The sequence below is a fragment of the Bos taurus genome, chromosome 16 (genome assembly GCF_002263795.3).
Source record: "Bos taurus isolate L1 Dominette 01449 registration number 42190680 breed Hereford chromosome 16, ARS-UCD2.0, whole genome shotgun sequence".
In the NCBI taxonomy this organism is placed as follows: Eukaryota; Metazoa; Chordata; class Mammalia; order Artiodactyla; family Bovidae; genus Bos; species Bos taurus.
The window spans coordinates 71,711,913-71,724,539 of NC_037343.1; the positions used below are offsets into that span (position 1 = coordinate 71,711,913).

At 40.8% G+C, this 12,627-nt stretch overlaps 1 protein-coding gene and 1 non-coding gene across 7 annotated transcripts in view; both read left to right on the plus strand.

Moving 5' to 3' along the window:
* LPGAT1 (lysophosphatidylglycerol acyltransferase 1) overlaps positions 1 to 8,161 on the plus strand; it is a 128,243-nt gene extending 120,082 nt beyond the window's left edge. For 5 of the 6 annotated variants that reach the window (XM_059875486.1, XM_024976434.2, XM_059875485.1 and 2 more), the window contains one exon: positions 1,445 to 8,161. In XM_059875486.1, the coding sequence (XP_059731469.1) occupies positions 1,445 to 1,596 (152 nt within the window). In that variant the 3' untranslated portion in view covers positions 1,597 to 8,161. The remainder of the gene's footprint in view (positions 1 to 1,444) is intronic. The other variant, NM_001083756.2, reaches the window with a different exon arrangement.
* On the plus strand, positions 7,535 to 7,606 carry TRNAC-GCA (transfer RNA cysteine (anticodon GCA)). The gene has a single exon. It is a non-coding gene; the product is annotated as a tRNA-Cys (tRNA).
* Positions 8,162 to 12,627: the final 4,466 nt, after the last annotated feature.

Consider the following 12,627-nt stretch of genomic DNA (forward strand, 5'->3'; position numbering starts at 1 on the left):
GACCTTAGAAAATATTGTTCCAAAGTGGTCTAGCTTTCCTTTCCAGAAAAGAATTTAAAGACATCAGTTTACTTTATTTCTCCTTTTTATTTTTTTTATTATTGACATATGCCTTTTGAAAAAAGGAATAAACCATGTTGCCTTTTGAAAAGAGTATCAGCCATTTATGGGCTTCCATGGTGGTTCAGTGGTAAAGAACCCACCTGCCAAGAGAGAAGATACAGGTTCAATCCCTGGGTCAGGCAGATCCCCTGGAGAAGGAAATGGCAACCGCTTCAGTATTCTTGCCTGGGAAATCCAATGGACAGAGGAGCGTGGTGGGCTACAGTCCTTGGAGTCGCAAAAAATTTGGGCATGACTTAGGGACTAAACAGCAACATTGGTAATTTACAACCCCTTTTGTGGCAAAAACATTTAATTTGTAAATAGAAGAATTAGTATAAATTACGCTATTTTGAAAAAGAAAATATCTTTTGGCCACAAAGTTTGGCTTGTAGGATCTTAGTTCCCTGACCAGGAGTTGAACCCATGCCTTTGGCAGCGGGCACAGAGTCCTAACCACTTGTCCCTCAAGGAATTCTCTGGAAATTATTTAATTGATTTAATCCTGTGTCCTGGCCATTGTAGAAATCTGTAGGGATACAGTGGAAAACAAGGCAGCCATAGTGCCTGCTCTCCTGCAGTTTGTGTTCCTGGAGGAGACGGAAAGTAAACCAGTCTGTAGAAAAGAGAAAGGTAGATTGGAATCAATACAGACTGTGGAAAGTGCCAAGAAGGAAATAAACATGAAGATACCAGTGACTGGTGGGGAAGGGGAGACAAGACAGTGGTGTTTTTCTGATGTTGGAAAAATGCCCTGAGCCTGCCTTTCATGGAGGTGGAGGGAGGACTATTCTAGGCAGAGAAAAAGGCAAAGGCTCAGAGTTGGGAAAGGGCTCAGTGGTTTGAAAACTGTATCTCAAATGATATCTCTCTTTAAGAGCAAGAAGAAATCAGAGATGCTTTTAAAAAAAAAAAATGCAGGGCTTCCCTGATGGTCTAGTGGTTAAAAATCCGCCTGTCAGTGCAGGGGACGTGGGTTTGATCCCTGGTCCAGGAAGATCCTATAGGTAGCGGAGCAACTAAACCCACGTGCCGCAACTATTGAGCCAACACTCTAGAGCCTGAGAGCCCCAACTACCGAATCCTGTAGGCCTAGAGCCTGTGCTCTGCAACAGGAGAAGCCACAGCAGTGAGTAGCCCACACGTGGCAATGCAGAGTAGTCTCGGCTGACTGCAGCTAGAGAAAGCCCACAAGCAGCGATGAAGACCCAGCACCAAAGAACACACAGAAGCAAAAACAAACAACAGCAAAAATAACTCTAGCTAAACTAATGTTCAGCTTTTACTCTAGGACACCTCCCACCACAGGAAAACAAATGAATATTTCTGTTTTGTCTTTTAGGGGCTTTTCCACCTCCCAAGGGCCATAAGGAAGCTGTTTCCAGGGAGATGACCCTCAGCAATATGTGGATATTTCTCATACAGTCTTTTGCATTTTTGTCAGGCTATATGTGGTACAATATCTTTCAGTACTTTTACCATTGCCTGTTTTAGGAATTGACTTAGACTTGTCATGGTCACCATAGGAGTTTGGACTTTCCTAAGCGTGCATTATTTTACATGTGCAAATCAGAATATAAAAAAAAAAACAAGCAAAGGAGATTGAATGGATGGATTAATATTTATCCCCCTTTGGGATATTTTTAAACTCTACTAAAATGAGGATCAATAATATAATGACCTGCTAATATGTTTTAATGACTTTTCATGTTTTAAAACAATACACTCTACCACCCACTTATGCAAACATCACATTTGGAGAAGAAGAAATCATCAAATCATCCTAGAAGACTATCTGAGAGAAATTCTGTTGCCACCAGATGTATGTGATAATCTTGCCCAGGCTCAGAAAACTGTGCGCGTCCGTTCCTCTTAGCTAGTCCTCTCTGCTAGGCAGCGCCGGGGCACGCCCTCACCTCTGTCAGCTCTGGCTGTGTTCCCAGTAGCCTCGAGGTGAGCTGGTCGGCACCTTCGAAGAGCTGCTTCCCTTTTGTTTGCAGAGACTCTGTTGTTTGCAGAGGTCCTCAACAGCTCCTGAGGTTTGGTGTCAAGCATGCCCCCGGGGGCAAAGCAGTGTCCAGTGACACATTCCGGTACTAGAAGGTGTTCTTCCAAAAGACCAGCTCAGTCCAATGCCGTGTTTACATGCATTCATGCTGCCCCTTGTATGGGGAGGGGGGGTTCACTTGATTTATCTTTTTGTATAGAAGGCATATCATAGATTGATAATTGTCTTTTACAAAATGCACTTTTATCAGATGCATCTACAGCAGAGGATTAGCACTATAGGTTGGAAACAGACGTGACCGTGATCAGCAAGTGAAATTCTTGAGAGGCTGCCTGTCTGTCTGCATGTTGATCTGTGTGCTGATGCTCTCCAGCGCCATCTGCACTGGGCACCACACCGAGGCTTCTGTCCTGCTCAGAGCCTTTGTTTTGTTTTGTTCTGTTTTCTTTCCATTTTGCATTTTAGCATCAAATGCATATGGGGATGGTTGAAATAAATGAAGGCATTTAACTGATCAAGTTAAGGTGAAATAGACTCATTTAATATAAGGAATATAAGAACTAGAGCCAGGCACTGGCTTCCGATGGTGACACGTTCTCACACGACACCCCCAGAACCCACGTTTGTTCCTTTAGCATTTCAAGGAGCTGCCCATTTCAGAGTGGCGTAACCAGGAGAGACCAGCAAAGAGGCTTCCCAGTTTCTTCAGTTGATCTTGGAGAGGATAGAGTCAAGTTCATACTTCTAGAAAACTTTTTTTTTTTATAATGTATCACTATATTTATGTGATTTACCTCATAGGAGAACCAAAAACTCCTCAGAAACTGCTGGCCCGGTGTCAAATGGTCACCCGCACTCCCAGTGTTGAGAGAGAGGTTGTGTTTTGGTTTGGGACTATAGGACTATTTAGACCCTAGTGAGTCAGTGTACTTATTGGTGATGAGCATTGTTGATTCCCCTGTTGTCACTAATTGTACAAATGACAATTTTGAGAAGTAGGCCAGAACCTAAAAGTAAGGGTTTATTGTTTTCTATTTTAAAATAAACCAAAAAAACCAAAAACTGAAAAGATGTGAATTTTCTCCCAGTTACGTGGGAAAGGCAAAGTAACCAAATAAAAGCCCCCAGCAGCTCCATCTTTAGGGTTAATTCAGTACAGAGGTCAAAGAATATTCATTACCTGAAATACCTCATTGAATAGTAGACAACTACTGGTGAAATGCAGAAGACAGTGTTACTATGTTTGGTTTGGTGTAGTGGGTGTTATAAGATGCAGTTTTTTTTGAAATCTGAGCGTTTTGTTCTATGTGTTTTACAGTGACAGTAATTAGGTAAAGCCAATCTCAATTAAAGGTATGAAGGATGATAGGAAGCTGGATAGAAACTTAAGGATGCTTCTGTTTGAGGCCCAGCAAACACTACTAGACAAGATGAATTGAAATTGTTCCCTTGAGAGATTAGTCAGCCACCTGGGGGATAAGTAGGTCACTGTGGAGTCTGGCATGCATAGTCCTAGCCAATAGACCTTTTTCGTCATTGCTAAGCAAACCACAGATAGAGTGGCCAGTTCTCCCATCCAAAAGAAAAAAAAAGAAATGCACACGTCAGTGTGATTTAGGGCCACTTTTGCCATCACTGTTCTCCAAAGGAACCTAATATTGTGTAATGTACATGTCAAGCAGACTGTTCTGTAAGATGCTTTTGTTTTCAAGTGCAGTCATTTCAGCAGTCTCTAGAGTGAAAAATACCAACAGATGTGTGAGTTAATTTTTGAAAATAGATCTGTGAGTTGTAAATAGATGTATATTTGGTCTGCCCTATCCCTCTTTGATTCCTTATCAACATGTTCTCTCTCTTCTGTTGGCAGAACATGTTTGAGAGCATTGATAGTGCTTTCCCTATCAGTAACTGGAGTTCTGCTCGCACTGGGGAAGGTAAAGAGAGAATCCGTGTTTTCGTATGGCAACCAGGGAAGCAGCAATATGCCACTGTACAGAACCAAATTAAAAGTCCTAATCTGTATTTTCTTTGCAAAGTGAGATCAAAGGATGTTTAGAGAGTATACATTTTTGTCAAGGGAAAAGAAAATAAAACTGTACCAGTTTCTATGCTCGCAGCTTGTAGAATCTCAGCACTTCCTGGTCTCAGCTGATCTGCCTGGATTCACATAGCAGAGAGGGCTGAGATCTCCCTGCTGGATTTTGGTCTCCATGAGTCACAGTGATGGAGCATTGCTTGGCCACAGGCAGGCACAGTGACTCCAGAGATGACCACCCCAGCAGTTCACAGTTAACTTCAGAAACTGTCATTGGTGTTAAAAGATACAAATAGCGTGGAGAAACCTATATGCCAGTGGAAGGTAAAGAAAAATTACAGAATGGAAAATGATGTTTTGGGTGAGCAAACAAGTTGAGAATCTAAATAGTAGATTTTTTTTTAAAGCTAACTATGAATTCAAATCTGTCATTAAGTAGTCCTTCATATTACAACCAACCCTTAATTTTTTCCACGGGAAAAGACCTAGAGATTACCGGAGTTAATCCAGTAATAAGTCATAGTAAACCAAAAATCTAATTGTATTTAGGAGTTTGAGTCCTTATTCTCATCAAACTGTTTTACTTCTAGGGATAAGTATTATTAAAAAAAAAAAAAGATTTCTCTTGCCTATCTATTTATGACTGTTCATGAGTAGTGAAAAGATTTGGAAAGACAGCTTCAGGAAGAGGAAACACAAAAGCCTGAATAATCCATGGGCTAGAAAAGGAATCCATGAATAATCAAGAGCTGGTGGTATTGTCATTTTTTTTCAAGACTTTTTGTGAAAATGAAATGTTAAATCACCGAATGTAAACCTCAGAACATCAATGTAGTATTAATAGCATTTGGATCGGTGTTGCAATGCCTCTTCATTCTTTGTTCACGCCACTCACGTCTTGTGGATTTGTCTTGGTAATGTTTCTGACAATCATTTCCCTACAGACTGTTCTAAACTACTGGGACCTGGTTATAATTGTAGAAAGTTAATCATGGATAGTCTTATTGGATTCTTTTTATATTTAAGAAAATTTTATTTACATTGCTAAATAGGAAGTTATTTTCTTCATTACACTATAGGACTTCGCTCCAGAGTTACCATTATGAGTATGTCAGCTCTATTCTACAAAGGATGGATAAAAATGGGTAGCCTTATTTTCTTGCAGTGTAGTGCTGTGAATTTTACATCTGTTAACATGAAAGGCGAAGTCAGAGCCACCCTGGGCAGCAAGTACACTGGTTTATTTTCTGAGACAGTAGAGACTAATACGTTTGGGACCAAAACCACCAAAATCGAACATTTTGGGGTCACAAAGGGGCCAGGTGTTCTCTGGAGCAGTCACTGGTTGGTGCTTCATTGCAATCATTTTACATTGATACCCAACAGTTAGGACCTGGACCCTGGGAATAAGCTGAGGGTGCTGTACTGTTGGGGGAAGGTGACTGTAGCCATACAGAAGATAAAATAAGGGTTTTTCTGCAAAATTTCCATTTGAGGATTTTTACATTTAATATTTTTTTAAAACAGTTAAAAGAGCAAAAAAATATATAAGTGTAATCTAGTTGCAAGATATGCACACATATGTTGAATGGCTTTATTTTTGTTGTGTAAAACTGTTGAACACATGACTGTAATGCACAAATTCTTTATGTGTAAGGGGTCTGTGCATTTTACAGTAACTCATTTCATGATTGGATAATGAAACAGTTATACGTTGAATCGCCGTTGTTGTGTTACATGCTTTCCTTTTCTTTACAGTTATTACAGAGTTGTATTTATTTTATACAGGTGGATTTTCATTTTCCTGATGCCATAATGTTTACTTCAGCTTGTTGACCTGTCTTTCTTTGTCTATCTGCATGTTGTAATGTATGATAAGAATGAATGTAAAGGCTATGGCAACTGTCATTAAATTTTGTAAAGGGCTGGTCACTCGTGGATCTATCTGGTTTATGAATGCACTTGGGATTATTTTAGTAACCAGAATCACCTTTTCAGAAATTTAGATGTGAACACCAAAAGAAACATTTTTCCCAACAAAAATTAATTGCTGGTTCTATTTTTTTTAATCTAGAAAAAATAAAGTTGATTTTTTTCAAGTAAAGTGCTTTTAATTCTTAGTAGTGGGAATGGGGTGTTTGTATTTTACTGGAGAAATTTAGGCATTAACATCTGTGGGCGTGTATTATGGCAGTTGGATGCTGAGGGCAAACTGAAAAACCAAAAGAAAAAAACATTGTGCTTCCTTCTTTGGTTTTAAACTGTTCCCCCCACTCCTTCCCCACTTTCCCCATCCAGTGGTGTACTGGTAAATGTTGAATAGTCTGCTCTCCTAAAAAAAAAATTCTGTATACAAATATACATGTTTGTTAAAATTTTGCTGATAGCAAAGACATATAACACAGCTAACAAATAATAATAAAATATACTTTATTGTCAAGTCCATATAGCCAGTTCATTCTCCCAGGATGCTTTAATTGATTTTTGCTGAACTCATGTAGCCAATCTATGGTTGCAATTCGGCCATGATTTGAAAAATGGAATTACATCATAATTACTTATTTCTTAAATATTGTCACTCAGTCTGATAAGTGATCTGATAAAGTGTTTCTTCAGTTCAGTTGCTCAGTCGTGTCCGACTCTTTGCGACCCCATGGAGAAAAAATTGTTTCTTACCCTTGTGCAAATTATTGTCACTAAAGTGAACCACATTTGGCTTCATTACTCTTTGTAAGCTTATGTAACTTAATTTTAATAACAACTGTTTAGCAACTGCTGGCAAAATTTTAAAATTTAACAATCAGCTGTAGTGAGCCAGTAGGAGCTGTCTCCAGCATACCACTGTCCTGTACTTATTTTAAAATTTAACTGTTAGTGTTGAGTAAACTCACTGCTCAACACTAAGGGTCCTATTACTGACCCTAGCAGGGGCTTAATGAGTGGAAAGCATTAATATCAGTCCTACAGAGCATGCTTTTGTTTATTTTTTTAAGTTTTTTTTTTTAATGTGGGTCATTTAAAAAATCTTTTTCAAATTTGTCACAATATTGTGCTCTTTTATATTTTTTGGCTACAAACCATGTGGGCTCTCCTAGCTCCCTGACCAGGGATTGAACCCTCACACCCTACATTGGAAAGTGAAGTTTTAACCACTGGACAGCCAGGGGAGTCCCCAGAGCGGGCTTTTGATTTGAAGAATTTGATAACAGCAAGTCTTTCCTCAAGTGCATGGGAAGCTTGCGTTTTTCTAAAGTTGGTCCTTTGCTTTCATTTCTCAAAACTAGGTAAACTGATAACAGGCATCTCTAAGATTCTGTTTTGAGCACTGAAAACACTCTTTGTTTAGATATTTGGAGAATATGTTTGATCCCACTGAAAACTTTTGGCCTTCCCTGGTGGCTCAGATGGTAAAGCGTCTGTCTGCAATGCAGGAGACCCAGGTTCGATCCCTGGGTTGGGAAGATCCCTTGGAGAAGGAAATGGCAGCCCACTCCAGTATTCTTGCTGGAAAATCCCATGGGCGGCGGAGCCTGGTAGGCTACTGTCCATGGGGTCACAAAGAGTTGGACACGACTGAGCGAAGGGAAGATCACACAGTCTGCCAAACAAGTTAAACAGTTCAAGTTCGGTCTACCTCCTCTTTCCCTGTCTGGACTTAGGATGCTGCTCTGGTGAGGCTGTTGTTTCCCGCAGGGTGGTTTCTGTGGAAGATGAACAGACTGAGGACAGAGCCCTGAAAGCAAGTGTGAAGAACTCTGAGATCTATTGCGGACCAGCCCTATTCTTCATGAGTTGGGAACAAAAGAAAATCCATTGTTTTTAATTTCCACTTAATATGAAAATGTTTGTTTTTAGAAAATGTTTCTTCCTGCTGAAAAAGATAATGTATTTTTAAAAGGAAAAAATTTCCTCTTTTGGCTATAAGAAAAAGTCAGCTGTATGAGCATGTGTGACCATATCATAACATGCTGATATGGTATAAGTCAATAAATTTTTACCTCTCAGGACTTGGATAACCTTGTTCTTCACTCTTAGAGGCTTGGGAAACAAACTGAGTATCAGTTACCCAGATCATATTGAAACACACATGAATGGACTGTGGGAGGAGGGCTGGCTAACCACTGGAAATAAAACAGTCTCCTTTCCGAGTCAGCAAAATGCTCTTTATTAGCTGAGTAAACCCATTTTACAAAGGAAGAAACTGGAACTGTTTGGGTTTGTTTTTGTTTTTGTTTTTTTTGCTGGGAAGTATGAGCATATTACAAAGCTCCCTCCTGATTTTTCCCCCGGAAAATTTCTGTTGCCTCTCCTTGGAAAACTTGCTGCTTTTTAGGTGTGCAATTCATTCTAGAGGTGATGGTAAAGTTCTCACTGTTGAAGAGGGAGCTCTGGGCCATCCTTGTGATGATAGCTGTCTCAGTGATGTCGCTGAGAAATCACATGGCTAGGACACCTCCCCTAAAATATCAATTCTGCATCTTCATGCCTTTGTTTCATTTTTGACACCAAACTGCCTGAAAAGGTCTTTATCTTCAGTTCTTACCAGTTAACACTGAACACTATCAGGGTCAGCTGATGGATAGTTAAAGGAAAAGAAAATAGATACCTATAAGTTGGGGGAGTTGGGAGGGGATTGGAAGAGGTTGAAATACAAGGAAGAGGAACCCAGGAGTGTTAAAAGACAAAGAAAGTGCCAAAGTCTGCTGTCTACAAACAGGTACACACACCCCTGATCAATGAGGACCCCAAAGAGTATTCAGACACGGTTTAAGAAATCAACTTCTGTGTGAACTGTCCTCAGGCTGCCATTCCTGCGGGCTCACGTCTAAAGTATCACAGTGTGTAGTGTTAGTCACTCTGTGGCCCACCAGGCTCCCCCGTCCCTGGAATTCTAAAGGCAAGAATACTGGAGTGGGTTGCCATTTCCTTTTCCAGGGGATCTTCCCAGTCCAGGGATCAAACCCAGGTATCCTGCACTGCAGGTAGATTCTTTACCATCTGAGCCACCAGAGTAGTTTAGAGGAGCCCAGCTGCCGTTTTAGATACTCTGCCCTCTTGGCAGAAAAAAGATATGCCTCTCAGCCTTTAGGCATCTCCAGGATACCAAAACAAAGGGACAATTCAAAATATTGGTGACAAGGAGCCTCTTTTAATCAAGGCATCTAGGGCCCACAATAGGGCTTTTTCTCTTTCCCTGATATGTACACATCTTAATAAGGACAAAGAATGGCATTGGAAATGAGACATCTGGGCCTACATTGGATCTGTTGAACTCTGATAGATCTGGTGTGGAGCAGGGAGAGCAATGGCAACTTGGAGCACCCCAAAAAGCAGCAACCAAGACTTCTTTTGGCTTAGACCCAGGACTGGCACAATGTCACTTGGGCCACAGTGACTCACAGGGCAGTATGGGAGGGCCTACTAAAGGGTATGGATACCAGAAGGCATGGCTCATTTGGGAGCCATCTTTGAAGACCAGCTATCACAGTGAAACAATTCCTCAGCCATTTGAATAATTTAAGAATGCTACATGGGTCTAGAAGAACCCTCTCCCTTCTAAAAGTTTGGCCATAATTTCAATAATTGGAAATTTTTTGAGTCTGAATACTTTAAGAGGATTAGATCTGTTGATCCTTCACTCATTCATACAAATCACATTAATCAAAGGGACACCAATCTAAAACAATGGAGGTTTTGTTTGGTTATACTAGCCAGGACATGGAAGCAAACTAGATGCCCATCAGCAGATGAATGGATAAGAAAGCTGTGGTACATATACACAATGGAGTATTACTCAGCCATTAAAAAGAATACATTTGAATCAGTTCTAATGAGGTGGATGAAACTGGAGCCTATTATACAGAGTGAAGTTAGCCAGAAGGAAAAACACCAATACAGTATACTAACGCATATATATGGAATTTAGAAAGATGGTAGCGATAACCGTGTATACGAGACAGCAAAAGAGACACTGATGTATAGAACAGTCTTATGGACTCTGTGGGAGAGGGAGAGGGTGAGAAGATTTGAGAGAATGGCATTGAAACATGTAAAATATCATGTATGAAACGAGATGCCAGTCCAGGTTCGATGCACAATACTGGATGCTTGGGGCTGGTGCACTGGGACGACCCAGAGGGATGGTATGGGGAGGGAGGAGGGAGGAGGGTTCAGGATGGGGAACACAGGTATACCTGTGGCGGATTCATTTTATTTGGCAAAACTAATACAATTATGTAAAGTTTAAAAATTAAATAAAATTTTTAAAAAAAGATAAAACAATGGAGGTTTTGTTTGGGAATAATCTTCATATTACTTTTGGCGCTGATTGATGCATAACTCATTGGCCCTTACAATTTCAGAGCTCCTGGAACTTTAGAAATCACCTTGTTTTGAGATGGCACATTTCATTCTGGGACAATTTTGGTCCATTGCTGGTTGCATTAAATGACTGCTTAATCGAATTATGGGGGCTAGAACCAGGCCTTTTGATTTCCATTCAAATGTTTTCCTCAAAACAGCAGATTGCCCTCTGCTGGATTTGTTTTTAGTAAATGAGAGTTAAATCTAAATGATTAGGTATGCATGTTAAAGGGGGTGATGGACCTAAAGCCTTCTATAATTTCATTTTCCCCAATTTTAAACTGAACATAAGAGCTCCCAAACCCTAGAAGATTACTTTTTAAGATAAGACATGGTCCCCTCAGCTGTTACAGAAATACAATTAACCACTAAAAAAGTTGGAAACTCATTTTTTTAATCTTTTTGGATATGGATATGAAATGTATTTTGTTTTTATTTTTGCTATAGAGACTGCAACATAAAGAGACATTTGTTTCCGACTGAAGGGGATAGAGATTTCAGTCTCATGATGGTTCCTTTCATTTCTGAATTCCAGGTATGAAACTAGAAGCTGGTGATAATTCTTTACTAGCTCTAGTACCTAAATGTCCCTTCATCATGGTGGCCTCTGAGTTCCAGGGCTTGTTCAAGTAAGAGCCCCAGACAAGCAGTGGAACCAAGGACTCGTCAAATGAGTTTGATCAGCACTCCCTTTGACAAGGTTCTTACTCACTCAACCTCATGCTTGTGTTTTAAATGGGAAACTTTCAAATAGGTCTCTTCAGTGTTAAGTGAGATCATGTATGTGAAGCACATTGTATGAATGCTCAGTAAGGGAGGCTGCTTTATCCCACCCCAAGTAGGTTTAGCAGATGACGTAAATTATTCGTACACCTGGCTGTGCCTAAGGTCCAAATAGCTGGTTTGGTGCATAGGAATTTTATCACTATGGCATATGCTATAGTGCCCACTATCTCATTTTCCAGAGTCCCAGGGAAACTGAAATGCAGTTAGCATAGCCAAGCTCCTAACCTCACCTAGTCAGACTCTATCTAATTATCTAAGGCTCCAGACAGCAGCAAGAAACGGTTTTGTAGGCAGACAGCCAATTAGAAAGGTGAGGAGGCTAGGGCATAAAGAAGAAATAGCACCTGCTAGACAGAAGACATTACATAGTCCTAATAGGGACCTATTTTTGCTTCTGAGACATGATGTCACTTGTGGTGAAGACCTTGAACTCATTATCAAAAGTGAGGGAAATAAAACTTCTAGTAGTTGGAAGCTACCCACCAGCCCACGGTTCTCTATGTATAATTCATATGATCCTAAATATAAAAGCGTGCTTTGACAGCATCCTAAAGATTTAGGAAGCTGCACTAATTCTGAAAACCTTTTCCTTTCTAGTTACAGTAGATTCTGAGGTTTGAACCTTGAGAACTGACATTTCATCTTCCAGTTTTAAGTACGGTATCCTCAATTCTTGGAAGTCTGGGTACCAGAAGGAAGTGGGCAGATTAGAATCAAATGTTGCTTGTGGTTATGGAGGTGTCATGGTGAAGTACAGAGGGACTCTCAGCAGAGCTGAGACAGCAGGCATGGGTTTGAGGCCTGGCTCTGCTGAAGGTTGGAGGGGAGAAATGATAGAAAGGTGATGTTCCAAAGCCCAATCTGGCCCTAAGGGCCTTTGAGTTCCCAGCCAGATAGCCCTCAGGCTGTTCCGTCTACCATCACAGAACTTCTTCAGAGCACCATCGCCTGAAGGTAGAACTCCCTGAGAAAGAGGACAAAGGCAATGATAAGAGGATGGAACAGGTCTCTGAGAGGAGATTTGGAAATACTTAGAAGCCACCATCCGGTGATGACTCACGGAGATACACCTGTGCCTGCTCTCAGTTCAGTTCAGCCGCTCAGTCGAGTCCTACTCTGCGACCCCATGGACTGCAGCACACCAGGCTTCCCTGTCCTTCACTGTCTCCCGGGGCTTGCTCAAACTCATATCCATTGAGTCAGTGATGCCATCCAACCATCTCATCCTCGGTTGTCCCCTTCTCCTCCTGCCTTCAATCTTTCCCAGCATCAGGGTCTTTTCCAATGAGTCAGCTCTTCGCATCAGGTGGCCAAAATATTGGAGTTTCAGCTT